Source organism: Oncorhynchus gorbuscha, linkage group LG18 (genome assembly GCF_021184085.1).
Source record: "Oncorhynchus gorbuscha isolate QuinsamMale2020 ecotype Even-year linkage group LG18, OgorEven_v1.0, whole genome shotgun sequence".
NCBI lineage: Eukaryota > Metazoa > Chordata > Actinopteri > Salmoniformes > Salmonidae > Oncorhynchus > Oncorhynchus gorbuscha.
The window spans coordinates 39,761,248-39,781,975 of record NC_060190.1 but is presented as its reverse complement, the minus strand read 5'-3'; the positions used below and the strand labels follow the sequence as shown (position 1 = coordinate 39,781,975).

Genomic DNA, 20,728 nt, shown 5'->3' with positions numbered 1-20,728 from the left:
AATATAATTCCAGGAAGATTGTAGAAAGCGAGAAAACTGATTAGGTTAAATGACAACTGTCCTTATCAAAAACAATTAGCTATAACTAAATTCAAGATTTCCATTCACCCATCACTGTTATTAAAATATGCTTGACAATCAAACATTTACACATCCCACTGAGAATAAATGATAAAATAATTGCAAATGGCTCAGTTTCAAAAAAGGGGTTTATTCACAGCATCTGCAGCCACAAGTAGGCAGCAGCTTTTGCAATTTCACAATCCATTATATTGATTACTCATATGGATATAATTATTTTACTCTATATTGAAATAGATTCAGTGGAAGACATTCATTGCAACTCACAGGTAAATTGTTAATCTAGGGCAGCGGAATGTAGGTAGACTAGGGAATGTATGTAATAACCTATGGTATTGGACGAACTTTGAATGAGTCTTTCTAGCTACCTCGTTATGTGTATGTAACCCTTTCAGATTTTGGTTTGTCAGTAAGCTTCTTAAGCATTTGTAAGTAATCATTAGAATGCTTGCTAAACCATTGTGTGTATATGCCCATGAGTATGTTCCCATTGCACCTAGTTAAGCCAAGGGGTTCCTGAAGTTCTTCCCAGCAAAGACAGCCTTGTCTCCCAATTCCTCTTCAATTCTGAGAATGAACAGGGGGATAAAGTTTAGCACCACAAAGCAATACAATTGTCATGATGCCATATCTGAAAACCATGCTCAACAAGTAAGCCTTTGTAGCAGAACAAAAATGACAAGCGTCACAACATTGATTAGGCTGTAAAGGACATGAACCCTCACCTGAGAATCTGGTTGTACTTGGCCAGACGCTCAGAGCGGCAAGGAGCCCCGGTCTTAATCTGGAGATGAACAGACAGAGGAAACATTACTTAAACAGCAATAATGAAGACAGTAACTAAAACACAGTAATATGACTAGATAATACAAATGTTTTTTTAAACTGTCATATACAGTTGAATACCAAACAGTATTTCCTTTGGGAAGCCCCTTACCTGTCCAGTGCATAGGCCCACTACCAGATCAGCAATGAAGGTGTCCTCTGTCTCCCCAGAGCGATGGCTGACCATCACTCCCCAGCCACTTGACTGAGCCATCTTGCACCTGGACAGTGGGAAGAGAGGAGTCATCAGATATAATTTTCCAACTGTGTGAAAACATCTATAAATGTAAGGCTCACGTTAGACTTGCAACCGTCAGGCTATTTGACTTGCCTTGACTCATGAGACACATCTCGGTTTGTTGACAGTTTCATGAATAGATCATGATTGTAATGCATATTTAGTGTAATTACATCAACTCAAATCTCAAAATAAAAGAGTCTGGAGTTCCTCTTGTAGAAGTCATTATGGAGTAAAGGGAGATTGAAACTTACGCGGCCAGAGACTCGGTCACAGAGCCGATCTGATTGACCTTCAGCAGCAGGCAGTTGCAGGCCTTGTCCTCCACAGCCTTGGTGATGCGTTTGGGGTTGGTCACTGTGAGGTCGTCACCCACCACTTGGATCTCAGTGCTGCCGGTGAAGTTGGACCACGCCTCCCAGTCATCCTGGTCAAAGGGATCCTCAATGGATACCACTGTCAAAGAGGGGACATATTATCATAAGTGACCACATACAGAGAAGAAAGTCATGGTCCTGTACCTTACAGAGTAGACAACCAGAGAAAAGGACAATTTTATGTGCGTAACTTTAATTTCAATTGCCAACTCAGAGCAGTCCTACAATAGGTATTTGAACCATACTATTCAACACAGTGCCCATCTCCATTGTAGTGTACAATGATTGAGTTGAGAGATAAATTGCATATAAAGCTGATCCATCAAGAGACAACATTACATAGGTTTTAAACAATTATCAAGGAATGACTAATAGGTCAACAAGAGAGGACAGAACGCGCACCTGGGTAATCCTTGCAGAAGCTCTTGTAGAGGTCAGCCAGCTCATCAGGAGTGATGTAACGCTCTGGGTCATCAGGGGACTTGAAGTCTAAGTCGTATTTCCCATCCCTGTAGAACTCAGAGGCTGCCACATCCATGCCGATCACCACCTCTTCTGTGTATCCTGCTTTGCTGATGGCCTCTTTGATCAGCTCCAGAGCTAAGGAAAATTAAGCAGAGATGTACATTTGTTAAAATATGGTCAATTACATATTGGCAGCACCTTGTGATCATGTGGGTACTACACAGGGGTGGATGAGGTGAGTTTTTCCCTTAATGTAAAGAGCTGAATCCAATCAAGTATCAATAGTTTTTTGGGGCTGAAAATAAAACCCTCTGATCCTGTCGCTCTTGTACCTTCCTTGTTCTCCAGGATGTTGGGAGCGAAGCCCCCCTCGTCTCCCACATTGGTGGCGTCCTGGCCGTACTTCTTCTTGATGACGTTCTTCAGGTTGTGGTAGACCTCGGCCCCAATACGCATGGCCTCCTTGAAGGTGCTGGCACCCACCGGCAGGATCATGAATTCCTGCATGGCCAGCTTGTTGCCCGCGTGAGATCCACCGTTGATCACGTTGAAGGCCTAGGAAATCAGAAATCCACAATTTATTAAAATGACATTTCATTAAATAAAATAAAATAATTTTATTACCAGTCCCTTAAGATCTTTTAACAGAGACGTAGGTGGAGAAATGTAACTACACAACAAGCTGTAAGACAAGCAGTGGTGGAAAAAGTACCCAATTTTCATACTTGAGTAAAAGTAAAAGATACCTTAAAATAAAATGACTCAAGTAAAAGTCACCCAGTAAATACTACTTGAGTAATAGTCTAAGAGTATTTGGTTTGAAATGTACTTAAGTAGAATTATAAATTATTAAATATTTCTTATATAAAGCAAACCAGATGACTTGATTTCAATTATTATTTTAAACAGATAGCTAGGGGCACAGTTCAACCCTCAGACATAATTTTACAAACGAAGCATGTATTTAGTGAGTCTGCTAGAGCAGAGGCAGTAGGGATGACCAGGGATGTTCTCTTGATAAGTGCATGAATTAGACTATTTTCCTGTCCTGCTAAACATTCAAAATGTAACGAGTACTTTTGGGTGTGAGGGAAAATGTAAGGAGTAAAAAGTACATTATTTTCTTTGGGAATTGGAGTAAAAGTTGTCAAAAACATAAAGTACATATGTTTTCATTTGAACCTTTATTTAGGTTCAAACCAAATTCTTATTTACAATGATGGCCTACAGTGGGTTAACTGCCTTGTTCAGGGGCAGAGCGATAAGTTAAAACAAATAAACCTGTCAGCTCGGGATTTTATCCAGCAACCTTTCGGTTACTGGCCCAACACTAACCACCAGGCTACCTGCCACCCCGCGGATCCCCCCCAAAACTACTTAAGTAGTACTTTAAAGTATTTTTTACTTAAGTACGATACACCACTGAAGACAAGGCAGCATGTGTGAGCGCACTTTGATATTAAATAAGAGCAAAATATGCCCCATGCTCACCGGTACGGGCAGTATGACCTCTGGGTTCCCAGCGAGGTCAGCGATGTGACGGTACAGGGGGACGCCTTTCTCAGCTGCACCAGCCTTACACACCGCAAGGGAAATACCCAGGATGGCATTGGCACCAAACTTGGCTGATGTGTCAAAAACATGAATTAATAAGTGAAATAGATAAGATATACTTTCATATGGGGCAAATATTTAGTCATTAAGCAGACGCCCTCATTCAGAGTGGCTTACAGTCAGTGCATTCAACTAAACTAGGTCAAACATAAGAAAATATAAACAATAGTCCTCTGACGCATTCTAATCTGAAACAACTTACACTTGTTCTCGGTGCCATCCATGTCAAGCATGATCTGATCGATTTTCTCCTGCTCAACCACAGACACCTCCTGAGATGAAGAAATAAAATGAGTGTTTGGCACATTGCACACTGAGGAACTAGGCCTGCATTAACTAGGAGTATGTGGAAGTGGAGTGAACACCTAGACCTGCTTATCTTTACCAGGGTGGGAAATATCAAGACAATACTCCATGTCATTGCCGGAATAACATCAACTTTTTAAAAAGTATTATGTTCCTACCTGCCCAACGAGTGCAGGTGCAAGTGTAGAGTTAATGTGGTCCACTGCTTGTGAAACACCTGAAAGACCAAGGAAACATTACTGACTAAGAAACATGGAGACAGATGGGGGATTTGGAAACAATCAACAATCCAGTATGCTTTTTCAGAAGCAAACAAACGGTCCTCAAAACAGTTAGCACTAATAATCCAATACGTTTTTTAGCTTCCTTGTTATCAAGCTCGGTGAATCATGCAACCATTACTGTGACAAAGTGTTGACTTCATGCGCAAGGATGAGTACAGTAGTTATTAAGAGAGACAACAGATCACTCTGCTTTAATTTCCAAAGTCATCAAGAACATACATCACACAGCAAGACAGGAAAGATGCCTTGGATAAACAATGAAGCTAATTTGTAAAAAATCATGCATAAGTGAGCACTACTACTCCATAGTTCTCCAGTATGTCGATACATATGATTGTTGATTTGTCTAGCAAATGTTCAATGTGTATAAACCCTGTATGACTGACAGAGGGTGGTGTTTTGGTAGTCATGCTCAATTGTAAAAAGCATTACATGTCAACATTTGTTTTTGCCAAGGATATTCTATGATAGACACCTTAAGGCAGTGATATTCAAAGTCGTTTTCTAGACTGCCCCCAACCTTTAAAAAAAATAAAGTACAGATTGTACAATTATGGGACCATATACAAATGTTTATGAGAAAGAGCATTTTAAAATTACATGTATAGGCTTCTTTTCTTTGTGATATAGATTAAATGCAATTCATTTAAGGTTACTTGTTTTTTGAAAAAATCTAAATGTATCAACTTTAAGATTGTGACATATTTGGGATTGGGTCATCAGAACTTCTGATAGAATTAAAAAAGGAGTCCCGGCTGAAAAACATTCAATACCACTGCAGGCTTAATTAACGTATACTTAAATTATATGTGAACGAAAGTGTTCTTCATTTTTTATTTTTACAAATCCTAAAGTCTCAACTACAATCTATTCCCTCCGCAAGGCTATTAAACAAGCTAAGCATCAGTACAGAGACAAAGTGGAATCTCAATTCAATGGCTCAGACACAAGAGGCATGTGGCAGGGTCTACAGTCAATCACGGACTACAAGATGAAATCCAGCCCAGTCACGGACCAGGATGTCTTGCTCCCAGGCAGACTAAATAACTTTTTTGCCCGCTTTGAGGACAATACAGTGCCACTGACACGGCCTGCAACGGAAACATGCGGTCTCTCCTTCACTGCAGCCGAGGTGAGTAAGACATTTAAACGTGTTAACCCTCGCAAGGCTGCAGGCCCAGACGGCATCCCCAGCCGCGCCCTCAGAGCATGCGCAGACCAGCTGGCCGGTGTGTTTACGGACATATTCTATCAATCCCTATACCAGTCTGCTGTTCCCACATGCTTCAAGAGGGCCACCATTGTTCCTGTTCCCAAGAAAGCTAAGGTAACTGAGCTAAATGACTACCGCCCCGTAGCACTCACTTCAGTCATCATGAAGTGCTTTGAGAGACTAGTCAAGGACCATATCACCTCCACCCTACCTGACACCCTAGACCCACTCCAATTTGCTTACCGCCCAAATAGGTCCACAGACGATGCAATCTCAACTACACTGCCCTAACCCACCTGGACAAGAGGAATACCTATGTGAGAATGCTGTTCATCGACTACAGCTCGGCATTCAACACCATAGTACCCTCCAAGCTCGTCATCAAGCTCGAGACCCTGGGTCTCGACCCCGCCCTGTGCAACTGGGTACTGGACTTCCTGACGGGCCACCCCCAGGTGGTGAGGGTAGGCAACAACATCTCCTCCCCGCTGATCCTCAACACGGGGGCCCCACAAGGGTGCGTTCTGAGCCCTCTCCTGTACTCCCCGTTCACCCACGACTGCGTGGCCACGCACGCCTCCAACTCAATCATCAAGTTTGCGGACGACACAACAGTGGTAGGCTTGATTACCAACAACGACGAGACGGCCTACAGGGAGGAGGTGAGGGCCCTCGGAGTGTGGTGTCAGGAAAATAACCTCACACTCAACGTCAACAAAACTAAGGAGATGATTGTGGACTTCAGGAAACAGCAGAGGGAACACCCCCTATCCACATCGATGGAACAGTAGTGGAGAGGGTAGCTAGTTTTAAGTTCCTCGGCATACACATCACAGACAAACTGAATTGGTCCACTCACACTGACAGCGTCGTGAAGAAGGCGCAGCAGCGCCTATTCAACCTCAGGAGGCTGAAGAAATTTGGCTTGTCACCAAAAGCACTCACAAACTTCTACAGATGCACAATCGAGAGCATCTGGCGGGCTGTATCACCGCCTGGTACGGCAACTGCTCCGCCCTCAACCGTAAGGCTCTCCAGAGGGTAGTGAGGACTGCACAACGCATCACCGGGGGCAAACTACCTGCCCTCCAGGACACCTACACCACCCGTTGTTACAGGAAGGCCATAAAGATCATCAAGGACATCAACCACCCGAACCACTGCCTGTTCACCCCGCTATCATCCAGAAGGCGAGGTCAGTACAGGTGCATCAAAGCTGGGACCGAGAGACTGAAAAACAGCTTCTATCTCAAGGCCATCAGACTGTTAAACAGCCACCACTAACATTGAGTGGCTGCTGCCAACACACTGTCATTGACACTGACCCAACTCCAGCCATTTTAATAATGGGAATGATGGGAAATGTAAATATATCACTAGCCACTTTAAACAATACTACCTTATATAATGTTACTTACCCTACATTATTCATCTCATATGCATATGTATATACTGTACTCTACATCATCGACTGCATCCTTATGTAACACTAGCCACTTTAACTATGCCACTTTATTTACTTTGTCTACACACTCATCTCATATGTATATACTGTACTCGATACCATCTACTGTATGCTGCTCTGTACCATCACTCATTCATATATCCTTATGTACATGTTCCTTATCCCCTTACACTGTGTATAAGACAGTAGTTTTGGAATTGTTAGTTAGATTACTTGTTGGTTATCACTGCATTGTCGGAACTAGAAGCACAAGCATTTCGCTACACTCGCATTTAACATCTGCTAACCATGTGTATGTGACAAATAAAATTTGATTTGATTTGATACAAATACATGTGATTTTGTAATTAAAGCATTTTATTGAAATGCTGTAGAATTCCCCTCGTTCTCCTGAGAACCAATACGGCAGCCTGTGGCTTTAAAGACTCATTGGCCAATACATAGCATCGATAATCCAGGGTTTACACACATATTTGGAGCAAACTCACCAATTTAACAGGCCATTTTAGACCTGACAGAGAGGAAGAGTATAAAAAAGGAAGGAAGACTGAAGATGGAAGAGACTGCCATCACAATCATACAATATAATGAAGTTACACTATATTAACCCCAGATACACACCTTTCCCAAGGTAGCGTGACTTGTCATTGTCTCTGAGCTCCAGGGCTTCATAAATACCAGTGGAGGCACCACTGGGTACAGCTGCTCTGAACAGACCTGGGAGATGGAGAACAGTGACAGAGATATAAAATACTGACTCATGAAAAGTAGGGCAATCGCCTATAGGAGGAAATATTGAACTCACTGTCAAATTTGTATAAAAAGGTAAGGAGGGTGAATGAACAGGCTGCTGCACAGTCACTACTATGGGAGCTATTTCTAGAGCACCTGATTAAATTACACATAAGAACATTTAAAACTAAATGTATAATCTAGTGAGAAACATACACCGACTTCACAAAATATTGTGAGTGTCATGCTCATTCCATGACAGACTGACAAGGTGAATCCAGGTGAAAGCTATGATCCCTTATTGATGTCAATTATTACATTTATTTCAAATCAGTGGATATAAAGGGGAGGAGACGGCTTAAAAACCCTTCAACCTGTGAGAAATGTGAACGAACGTGTGCCATTCAGAGGGTGAATGGGCAAGACAAAATATTTAAGTTTCTTTGAATGGTGTATGGTAGTAGGTGCCAGGCGCACCGGTTTGAGCGGGTTAAGAACTGCAACGCTGCTGGGTTTCACACTCAACAGTTTCCAGTGTGTATCAAAAAGTGTCCACCACCCCAAAGGACATCCAGCCAACTTGACACAACAGTGGGAAGCATTGGAGTCAACATTGGCCAACATCCCTGCGGAACACTTGACAGTCCATGCCCTGACGAATTGAGGATGTTGAGGGCAAAAAGGGGGCGCAATTCAATATTAGGAAGGGGTTCCTAATGTTTTGTACACTCAGTGTATGTGAAGATTTTTTTAGATACATTTTTTAGAACTGCAGTCATTTTCAAACTCGTAATGTGACAGATTTCAGGACGGTCTCTTTATAAAAATGGTCACGGACCTCACAACAGATTTGAAAGTCAAACTACCACTTAAACAGCCAACCCTTGTCAGTGTTGATATCCTATGTCGGGTCGTGATCCGTTTGCGTTAGATAAAAGAAACTGATTAGTTTCATCCCCGTTTCGGCAGCCTCCCAGAATCTCCACCCGACATTCCAAAAGCGACCACCGTCTTAAGCAAATTCTCTTGTAACCAGCGATATAAAAATACTCCGAATTAGTGTTGTTAATGTTAGTTTAAACAGTGCACACTACCAAAACATTTCCCCTGACAATTTCAATGTGATATCAACGAGTGATTAACAAAATAGTGTTGAGTTTACTTTTTTGCGTTGACGACCCACGTAAAAAAAAAAAAATATTTAAAAAAGACAATCCAAAATGTAGCTGGTTGTCTTCTCCAAGTTGTCCTCTAACCAGTGATATACATATTATTCCCAGATTCCTGCAGTTTTCCAATAGGGTTAGTTTCACCAGCGCCTACAACCTGTTGTTCCCCCTAATCGATACGCGTGATTTATTTACCACTTGTCAAAAAAGGGTTTTGGAGTTTAATATGCAGTTTAAGGTGCTCATTATTATTATTATTTTTTTAAATACTAGTAATATGATTACTATTGTGGCACATATATTTAGTACATTTTATGTTTTTAATATACACTACATGACCAACAGTATGTGGACACCTGCTCGTCAAACATCTCATTCCAAAACCATGGGCATTAATATGGATTTGCTGCTATAACAGCCTCCACTCTTCTGGGAAGACTTTCTACTAGAGGTTGGAACATTGCTGTGGGGACTTGCTTCCATTCAGCCACAAAGCATTACTGAGGTCGGGCACTGATGTTGGGCAATTAGGCCTGGCTCGCAGTCGGCGTTCCAATTAATCCTAAAGGTGTTCGATGGGGTTGAGGTCAGGGCTCTGTGCAGGCCAGTCAAGTCCTTCCACACCGATTGACAAACCATTTCTGTATGGACCTCACATCCTGCACTGTTGTCACAAAGTTGAAAGCACAGATCGTCTAGAATGTCATTGCATGGTGTAGCGTTAAGATTTCCCTTCACTGGAACTATGGGGCCTAGCCCGAATCATGAAAAACAGCCCCAGAAGATTATTCCTCCTCCACCAAACCTTAGCTGGCACTATGCAGTCGGGCAGGTAGCGGTCTCCTGGCATCGCCAAAATCAGATGTCTGTCGGACAAGTAGATGGTTCAGCGTGATTCATCACTCCAGAGAACGTGTTTCCACTGCTCCAGAGTCCAATGACAGCGAGCTTTGCACCACTCCAAGCGACACTTGGCATTGCGCATGGTGAGCTTAGGCTTTTGTGCGGCGGCTCAGCCATGGAAACCCATTTCATGGAGCTCCCGACGAACAATTATTTTGCTGACGTTGCTTCTAGAGGTAGTTTGGAACTTGGTAGTGAGTGTTGCGTCAGCACTCAGTGGTCCTGTTCTGTGAGCTTGTGTGGCCTACCACTTAGTGGCTGAGCCGCTGTTGCTCCTAGACGTTTCCACTTACACACACACACACACACACTTACAGTTTGTAGCAGCTCTAGCAGGGTAGACATTTGACGAACTCACTTGTTAAAAAGATGGCATCCTATGATGGTGCCATGTTGAAGGCCACTGAGGTCTTCAGTAAGGCCATTCTACTGCCAATGTTTGTCTATGGAGATTGTATGGCTGTGTGCTTCATTTTATACACCCGTCAGCAACGAGTGTGGCTGAATTTGCTGAATCCACTCATTTGAAGGGGTGTCCACATACTTGTGTGTATATATAGTGTATCAAACTGTTCCTGCATATTGATTTGGACACTTCAGAAACTATGTTTTGACATCAAGTAATTTATGAAAAGTTCTTGTCAATAGGAAACAGCGACAGAATCACTTTCAACTTATGTTTAAGGAATAAACATTTTACTTTCAACATTAATTTCCAATAGTATTCCGAATAGTACTGCTGAATGAGTCCAAAAACATGCTGTGATGAAGTTATTTTGATGATATACCAGAAGCTGTGAAAACGAGTTTGTCCTGTCCAATATAAAAGGTAACAAAATTCACTAACCTGGATTTAATATCATGAAGTAAATGCTTTTACTTGCGAGTTCTTTGTAAGCCAGTGTTTACCTAGGTAAGCTAGGCTTAGGCTATTTTCAGATTTTATATGCCATTTAGCAGACACTTATCCAAAGCGACTTAAAATGTATGCACGCACCAAATGTTTTATACTGGCATTGCAAGAGCCATGCTCTACCAACTGAGCACAGAGGACCATTTAACAATATGTTAGGCTGATAGCAACGTTTACCTTTGTCCGTGTAGAGGTCCACCTCCACAGTGGGGTTGCCACGGGAATCAAAGATCTCCCGGGCATGAATCTTCAGGATGGACATGGTGCTCGACCTTTGGAGGAGAAAAGTAATAAAACTTATAAAACTTTTTTTTTTTGAAGACTACCAGATAGTCTCAACATGATAGGAGTTATTAGTCCTATAAAACCTCTTTATGTCCATTGTGTAAACTATCTACTGAGCCTGAAAATGTGAATCAGCATGTTTCATTCAGTTTATCAGTCATTCTTTGGTACTGAAGTTTTTCAGAAACCACCTAACATTAGGTCAAGGCAATGAATGTGAACACTGCCCCAAATGGCCATTCCATAGCAGAGGTCATTTTTTGACTGCTGAATACAAATAACGTATTAAGTCCAGTACAACCTGTCAGTGGTGGTTAAAAAATGTAAAATCTTTCACTCAAGAGTCCCCCCCCCAAAAAAAGTGTCCTTCCTGGCGGTTTTAAAGCTTAGTCGTGCTAGCAGTAGGTTGGCCACCTAATTCGATTAGCTACTGTCCATCTGATAAATCACATGACACTGGACCGCAGCATTGGTACGGTATCTTTAGGTCAAGGCTAGAAGGACTACTGGATGTCAATAGACCACGTCTTGAAAGTCAAACCAGTAATTTATCATTATGAACGTTGCAAGCCATCTATTCTCGGCGTTGTGGATGACATTGTGTACGTTTTGTCTTAGAATGATACCTACAAGGATTTCAAATGATCCGATTGACATGAGATCCCCTATAAATCCTCCCAATGGAACGTCCCTTGAACGTGGAGTTGGTGTGCAAAAAGTCTCGTACATGGGTTGAGAATGCACGTTATGAATGAAAAGGATATTCACGCAGTTCTGGCCACATCACATCGATGAAGATGAATTGTATCATCACATTACAGGAAAATGCACTACAGATGGCTACAATTTTTAACAGTCTCCGGACTAAATATTGCGTAGCCAAATGAGCTAGGAATCTAACTAAAGTTACTCAAAAGTAATAGTGCGAAAGAGCGGATTGCACTGTTTGAAAAAATAATAATAATAAGACGAATCAACATGATAGTGGATGGGCTGGCTAGCGGAAACGAATAACCTTATTTTATACCAACAATGGGAACTCAGAGCTCTGTCTTCAAAACGGTTTGAATATCGTGAAAACACTAAGTTTTATCACCAAACAGATGAATGTGGGTAGTCACTTACCTTTGTAATTAAAATAGAGGTCAAGGTGACAGGAAGAGCAGTCTTTCTCGAGATGCCGGCGAGTTCAGTGCGAAGTTCTGAGAGGCGTCGAAAAGAGATTTCCGCTTGTTCCTTTTCTTTGGGATCGTCTAGTTACCACAGCCACAAAGTCATAAACCCCGCCCATTTCTACAACTTCGCTTCGTAAAATGTGATTTTAAAGATAACCTTAACCCTAACCTTAACTGCACTGCTAACCTTATGACTAACCATAACCTTAAATGAAGACCAAATAGCACATTTGAGTGATATAGTCACTTTGTGGCTGTAAACCTTTCCGTGTTTTGCTCTTCTTCTCTGGAATCATCAACAAGAAAGCTCCACACCGCCACTATGGCTTAGGAGTAGGGCCTACAGTTTCAAATGTAAAGTTTTATTGAAGTCGTATGTCTGGGATAAGCATGGCATACATCGTCCAACGAAATGCTTACTTGAAGTTTCCTTCTCGAGAATGCAACAACAATAAGAAAATATAAGGATACGAACATAAAGTAAATGGCATTAGAACAGAGTAAACATTTTAGCGTACATATAATACAGGAAGGATCCATTTTTAAATATTATTTTTATTTGACCTTTATTTAACTAGGCATGTCAGTTAATAAGAACAAATTCTTATTTTCAATGACGGCCTAGGAACAGTGGGTTAACTGCCTTGTTCAGGGGAAGAACAACAGATTTTTAACAATGTTTATATATATATTTATATTTATAGTCCGATATTTACAAGTCAGTGAAGGCTGTTGAGGGGAGGACGGATCATAAAAATGGCTGGAACGGAGCTAATGGAATGGCATCAAACATATGGAATCCATGTGTTTAATCTATTGATACCATTTCCACTAATTCCCCTCCAGCCATTATTACGAGCCCTTCCTCCCTGATTAAGGTGCTACCAACCTCCTGTGTTACATGTGTATTGGGGAAGGGGGGATGGGGGTCAAGTGTATAAATTGAGCAGTATAATAAGAGTCTGGTAGCAGCAGTTGTGATGTGTGTAGCATGAATGTATGTGTGTGTGTGTGTGTGTGTATGTCTGTGTGGGTGGTTGTGTGTGTGCATGAGTGACTGCTTGTGTGCTATGGTGCAGAGAATCAGAGCAGGTGGTCAATCCAGTTCAAGTGTTCAGCAGTCTAATGGCTTGTGGATAGAAACTGTCTCTGAGTCTGTTGGTATCAGACCTCATGCTCTGATACCATCTGCCTGACTGTAAGGGAGGGAACAACTTGTGGCTGGGGTGTGGGTTCCTTGATGATGCTGCGTGCCTTCCTAACGGCACTTTTTTGAGTAGATGTCTTGGATGGGTGGGAGCACGGTCCCTGTGATGTACTGGGCCATCTTCACCACCCGATGGAAGGCCTTGCGGTCTTGAACAAAGCATTTCACATACCAGGCCGTGATTCAACCAGTCAGGACGCTCTCGATGGTTCAGCGATAGTATTTGGAGAGTCCTCTGTGATGTGGATGCCGAGGACTCTCTCTACTGCAGTCCTGTTGATGTGGATTGGGGCATGTTCCATCCTCTGCTTCCTGAAATCAACAATCAACTCCTTTGTTCTGCTGGCGTTGAGGGAGAGGTTGTTGTCATGACACCACAATGCCAGTTCACTTACCTCCTCCCTATAGGCTGATTTGTCATTGTTGATTATCAGGCCTACAACCGTGGCGTCGAGAGCAAACTTGATGATGGAGTTGGTGTCACAAAGCCATGGGTGAATAGGGAGAAAAGCTGATGACTGAGGACACAACCCTGGGTGGCACCTGTGTCAAAGACAATTTATGCTTTATCCGAAATGTGGTCGGAGGCTTGGTATGGAGGGTGTGACGTTATTGCTGAGCCTCTGGAGGCATGCAGATGCCAAATCAAGCTCCGTACCGCATCACCGTGCGCCTCTCAATTTTTGTAACAATGCGGAGCGCTCCGTATAGCTCCGCGTTGACATGATTGGTTGATGGTAGGTGGGGGCGGTAGGTCCTGAATAAATACAAACTCACTTCCTTGACAACTTCCTTCACAACAGCTCTGTTCTGCTCCGCTAAGCGCAAGAAGTATGAAAGCCCTGACGTCTGCGGAGGCTGCATCACAGTAAATGCTGTACGGCCACTTCAGACCCCGGATTGACTATGCAGAGCCTTTTAAGAGTCAGTTTGGAGGAGGTGTTGTTGCCAATCCTCACAGCCTGTGGACTGCCTATCAGAAAGTCCAGGATCCAGTTGCAGAGGGTGGTTTTCAGACCCAGGGCTCTGAGCTTGGTTTCGAGCTTGGAGGGAACAATAGTGTTGAATGCTGAACTGTAGTCAATGAACCGCATTCTCACATAGGTGTTCCTCGTTTCCAGTTACGGCTGTGTGAATAGCAATGGAAATGGCATGTCATGGATGAGTGTACCTTTGAGTGTACCTTTGAGTGTACCTTTGAGTGTGCCTTTGATGCACTGAGAGTAAATCATAAATCATACACTAGTATATGAATACCGTACCTGGACTGACATACCGGTCGTCTTCAGGATAGATTGTTATTTAGCCTATACCCCAGTTTACTTTGAGCTTTTTCCTACATGAAGTTGAGCACAAAGTCAAAGTCAAAGATGGCCACCTGGACAACTAGGGCTACATCTATTGACCTCTATCTTCCCCCAACCCCTGCCTCTCTTACTCAGTCCATCTTCCAGAAACCCACCTCTCCCCTTTTCTTTTTTGTTGTTGTCACCATGTCAGCCTTTGTGCTTTTACTCACATACCCTCTATCTTCTTCTCTCCATTCTCAAGACATTCCCATACAGTAATATGACAATTATAGGCAAACTATGTTGAAAAAAATAGATACAATATTGAATGAAAATGCCGCAAAGAAATATTATTCCCCACCCAACTCCAGAAGCCTAATGAGATCACTTTGCTTTTCCTCCCCAATGTAACCCCATAGAATTAGGAATTAGAATACTAGGATCTCTATGTGTAACCCTTGGTGATATGTAGGCCTATTGTAACTTGGTCTATGGACTGGTACAGTATACTATACGTGGGAATACAGTTTTGCTTTTTCACGCAGTCTCCCTGGCTGTGCCCCAATTTCTCCCAGCTGGCAGGCACAGCATACTGTGTACACTATACTGTATGTAATCAGTGACCTTTATGAGCTATACAGCACAGGAAGTCTTATATGGTCTTGGCAGTCAACATGTCTTTCTACTACTTCCACTTGTATACAATATTTGGTTAAATCATATAGAATAACAAAAATAAAATGTGTTGTTGGTCAAATATCAAATGCACTGACATATTCTTTCTTCATCCTTATGAGAATGATGAAACAACATCAGGGATAAAGGTACAGTACCTTCAGGGCGGTGTGTTTGTGTGGCTTGGTACCCATGGTTACACTGTCGTAACAGGACTCCCTGAGCTGAACTCACCATCTCCACAGGGTCTGTCTCGGTCTGTCTGTGTACCAGTGGCTACATCATTCCCACAACCCCCATTCCACCTGTAGCTGGGACATGACATCTGTCTCTGGGTGATCTTCTTTATGTATTATGTATAAAGGCAGGGAGGTACCGGAGTGTCTGAGTGAAGTCATGGGATTGACAATGTTTGACCATTTGTTTGTGGTTTAACCACTGTATAATCAATGGAAGGCAGATGTCTTGAGTTGGAAGTGGAATCAGCCAGTTAATTGGCTTGTTTGGTTGCTGCTTTGCTTCCCAGATTCACCTGGTCCCATGGGGCTCTGGGGGTAGTCATTTGAATCCCCTGCACTGCCCCACCTGGTGCACAAACATCCTGCTGGGCCCAATTACCTGGGAGTGCAAGTCAGAGCACAGCCTTGTTGCTTGGGTGCATGTGTTCTCTGATGATTACCCCATGCCCAAAGTTGAACTCACAGTCACACCAAATGGAAGATCTCAAAGCCTTTGTCTGCTATTATACAGTGGACTAGAGTTAAATATTAGAGCTAATGAAATATTTAAATGTAGAGTTTATTGTTTGAATAATTTATCAAAAATATTAGATACTAGTTATTAGTGGCTGGTTCTGTATTGCTTATTCGTGGTTTTATGTGAGGTAAGATTAGTTGTGTGTCATGCAACCTGATCAATGACACATAAACAAAAATAAACCATAAAAATGTATGAAATCTAAAAACACAAATGAAAAAGGAATTGTTGAGGAGATATACTCCCCTCTGTATTTATTTGGAAGTGAAGTAAACATTTTTTTGCGCCCTATCCTCCAGCATTTTGGATTTGAGATAAGATGTTTCATATGAGGCGATAGCACAGAATGACATATTTTATATTAGGGTATATTCTAACATACGTATCTGTTCTACTGTTTAGAAATGAAAGCACTTTATGTATCTAGTCTCCCCATTTGAAATGTGTTATTTTTTTCACGAGTATTTGCACAAATTCACAAAGATCATAACCCCCCATAAATGTTGCCCTCCCCTGTTATTGGTCATGATGAGAGGTTAGCATATCTTGGGGGTATGATCTTTGTGCCTCTGTAACTTTCTCATCATTATTCACAATCCACATATTCCCAAATTTGTATGCCATTAGTGACACTAAAATGTAATCCATATATATATATTTGTTTACAAGTAAAAAAGGTATGTTTTATTCTTGGTCACAATTGTAACCGATGTGAACGTACAGTGCTCTGCCTATAATACAATTTACCACTATTCCTCAGCCCCAATATCTATATACCTCAGCCCAATTACCCACACACCCCAGCCCTGTTAGCCCATGCCCTAAACCCCATATCCTACCCTTAAATGACCTATTTGTTACTCACAGACCCCAGTTCCTTTGCCAATACACCTCATCCGTTGCTTGCCTATCTCGGCCCTGTTTTCCATTTTCCTTAGGCCTATATTGCCCAAGTCAGCAACAGTAACCTATAACCAGCTATTCACTGCACACACCAACCCTGTTTATATCTTATTCCTGTGACTTCTGACCTGTATACGCTATTAATTTCATAGATATGTGTTATACCACTGTACTGAGTGTGTCGCAGCCCCATTCACTTTTTTTCTTACCACAAACGTGTTGCAAGAAAGGATTTGACTAGGAAATAGGCATCCATCCAGACCCATTACCTGTATGAGCCTTGACTATCCATACACCACATTACACATATAAACTAGGTAAATTCATGGGCATACTCATAAACATTTCTACCCCAGTGCCCAAGCCTCAACTTTCCTACAAACCAGGTCTACACTAGTATATCAGCCCCAATATTCTTACAGGCCAGATGTTCACCTGTATGTCTAGCCCAATATTGATTTACAAAAATACAGGTCTACTGCTATGTCAACATAAAAGTAGGTGTACTTGTGCATTTCAGTCCCAATATTCATACAAACCAGCTATACACCTGTACTTCAACTCAAATGTACATATATACAATATCTGCACCTGTGCTTGAACCCAATTAGTCAACTAAGCCAGGTATAAATGTGCCAACACCTGAATACTCTTAAGGTCACGGCCGTTGAAAGAACTGGACCAAGGTGCAGCGTGGTGAGTCTGCATATTATTTTATTTAGAAAAGACGCCGAACACAACAATATACACTACAAAACTAACCGTGGAGCTAAAGGCTATGTGCCATAAACAAAGTCAACTTCGCACAAAGACAGGTGGGGAAATGGCTACCTAAGTATGGTTCTCAATCAGAGACAACGACAGACAGCGGATTGAGAACCCTACCCAGCCAAAACATAGCAATACAAATAATAGAAGATAGAATACTCACCCCAAATCACACCTGACCAAACAAAATAGGGACAAAAAAAGGATCTCTAAGGTCAGGGCGTGACACAAACTGTAAACTAGGTCTACCCCTGCAACTCAGCTCCAGTACTTCTACAAACCAGGTGTACACCTTTGACTGAGTCCCAATACTAATATAAAGAAGATCTACACTTGCATGTCTCAGCCCAAATACACATACAAACCAGGTTTACACCTCTGGCTATGTCCTCTTAACACAGCGCGCATCCAACCCGGAAGCCAGCTGCAGTACTGGCACAGTGGTTAAGGGCCATCAGAGTCCCTGGGTTCGCGCCCAGGCTCTGTCGTAACCGGCCGCGACCTGGAGGTCCGTGGGGCGACGCACAATTGGCCTAGTGTTGTCCGGGTTAGGGAGGGATTGGTCGGTAGCGTTGTCCTTGTCTCATCGCGCACCAGCGACTCCTGTGGCGGGCCGGGCGCAGTGCGCGCTAACCAAGTTTGCCAGGTGCACAGTGTTTCCTCCGACACATTGGTGCAGCTGGCTTCCGGGTTGGATGTGCGCTGTGTTAAGAAGCAGTGCGGCTTGGTTGGGTTGTGTATCGGAGGACACATGACTTTCAACCTTTGTCTCTCCCGAGCCCGTACGGGAGTTGTAGCGATGAGACAAGATAGTAGCTACTACAACAATTGGATACCACGAAATTGGGGAGAAAAAGGGGTTAAGTTAAAAAAAAAATATTTAAAAAAATCAGGGATTTAAACATACTATACATGACCAAAGGTATGTGGACACCGGCTTGTCGAACATCTCAGTCCAAAATCATGGGCATTAATATGGAGTTGGTCCCCCCTTTAATGCTATAACAGTCTCCACTCTTCTGGGAAAGCTTTCCACTAGATGTTGGAACATTGCTGCATGGACATTCAGTCACAAGAGCTGAGGTCGATTCGGCCTGGATCGCCATTAGTTTTCAATTCATCCCAAAGGTGGGGTTGAAGTTGGGGTTGAAGTCAGGGCTCTGTGCAGGACAGTCAAGTTCTTCCACACCAACCTTCCCCAAACTGCTGCTAGAAAGTTGGAAGCACGATTTCCCTTCACTGGAACTAAGGGGCCTAGCTCAAAGCATGAAAAACAGCCCTAGACAATTATTCCTCCTCCACCAAACTTTACCGTTGGCACTATGCAGTTGGGCAGGTAGCGTTCTCCTTGCATTCACCAAACCCAGATTAGTCCATCGGACAGCCAGATGGTGAAGCGTGATTCATCACTCCAGAGAACACGTTTCCACTGCTCCAATGGCGGCGAGCTTTACACCACTCCAGCCGACGCTTGGCATTGCGCATGTTGATCTTAGGCTTGTGTGTGCGGCTGCTTGGCCATGGATACCCATTTCATGAAAATCCCGACAAACTGTTCTTGTGCTGATGTTGCTTCTAGAGGCAGTTTGGAACGCAGTCGTGAGTGTTGCTACACGTTTTTCAGCATTTGGCGGTCCCGTTCTGTGAGCTTGTGTGATCTATCGCTTCATGGATGAGCCGTTGTTGCTCCTAGACGTTTCCACTTCACAACAACAGCACTTACAGTTGACCGGGGCAGCTCTAGCAGGGCAGACATTTTACAAATGGACTTGTTGGAAAGTTCACTTCTTATGACGGTACCACGTTGAAAGTCACTGAGCTCTTCAGTAAGGCCATTCTCATGCCAATGTTTGTCTATGGAGATTGCATGGCTGTGTGCTCGATTTTATACACCTGTCAGCAACGGGTGTGGCTGAAATAGCTGAATACGCTGATTTGAAGGGGTGTCCACATACCATACTTTTGTATATATATATTGTATGTAAAGGCTAATGGATAATGGTAAAATAATCTGTAAGATCATCTTGATCAAGTATATCTATAACCAACTCACCTTCAATCTACTGAAAAAATAAATAATCTTATATGATTAAATATATATAATAAGTTAGAGACACTGTATTTTCCCATTGGTCATAAATGTAACTGCTGAGATATTTTCTCATACCACGAGCATCATGGATTCAATGTATTGAAAATGAAGGCACATATGTTATCTGCAGTAGCTATACCCTTTAAACATTATATTTACAAAAATATATATTACAAAAAAAAATATCGAAGTATTTTTTTAAAATTGTTGAATACAGACTTCTGGTGCCACATTTGTCCGTAGAAGTAGGGCTTGGAAATGTATGTGTCACGTGTGCTCCCTCTCCGGCCTCTAGGTCACTAGGCTGCTCGTTATGGCGCACACCCACCAACATTGTTATGCGCACCTGGACTCCATCACTTCCCTGATTTACCTTCCCTATATATGCCACTCCCTTTGGTTCCTTCCCCAGGTGTCATTGTTTCAGTTTGTTTCATGTCTATGTGCTGTTAGTGGTTCTCGTTTTGGATTATGTTTATTTTATTAAAACACTCACTCCCTGAATTTGCTTCCCGACTCGCTTGTTCTTGTGACAATTTAGAGAAATCCGATTAAACTTCTCTGAATCATACTACACAACTTAGTAATGCATAATACATGACTTTGTTGATAAGTACAACTTTAATCTCTAGAGCCTGTAAAGTAAAAAAAAAGAAGTTTTATCTCTCCATTGTGACCGATGGGATTAAATGGGTTGTAGAAGTGTTCATAAACATATTCTATTCTTATTAACAATAAGTGACTCCAAAATTACACAATACATGATGTACATTCATTTCTATTGGGCACAACATGCTCTGAAACATATATATATATATATATAATATATACACAACCAAAACAAACAGCAAATGTACCCAGCAAGTTTGTAGAGCCACAAGCTGTAATCATTGTGTGCTATGGATATGGGACCAAATTCTAAACTTTTGACATAAGTGAATTTGTACAAATACTTATGACACCTTCCAATAGGGGGGGACAAGCGCATAAAGT

The 20,728-nt window shown here is 42.3% G+C and overlaps 1 protein-coding gene across 2 annotated transcripts; it reads right to left on the bottom strand.

The window, feature by feature from the left end:
* Positions 1–191: 191 nt before the first annotated feature.
* On the bottom strand, positions 192–12,150 carry eno1b (enolase 1b, (alpha)). 2 transcript variants are annotated; one of them, XM_046312007.1, is made up of 12 exons: positions 11,996–12,150; positions 10,763–10,857; positions 7,490–7,585; positions 4,065–4,123; positions 3,803–3,872; positions 3,478–3,611; positions 2,319–2,541; positions 1,924–2,121; positions 1,399–1,600; positions 1,019–1,127; positions 807–865; positions 192–648 (listed from the first exon to the last, which is right to left on the bottom strand). In XM_046312007.1, the coding sequence occupies exons 2-12, from the start codon at positions 10,845–10,847 to the stop codon at positions 582–584; spliced, it is 1,302 nt and encodes a 433-aa protein (XP_046167963.1). In that variant the 5' UTR covers positions 10,848–10,857; positions 11,996–12,150; the 3' UTR covers positions 192–581. The 2 variants fall into 2 exon arrangements, with proteins under 2 accessions (XP_046167963.1, XP_046167964.1); XM_046312008.1 differs by lacking the exon at positions 11,996–12,150 and adding an exon at positions 11,172–11,193.
* Between the last annotated feature and the right edge of the window lie 8,578 nt (positions 12,151–20,728).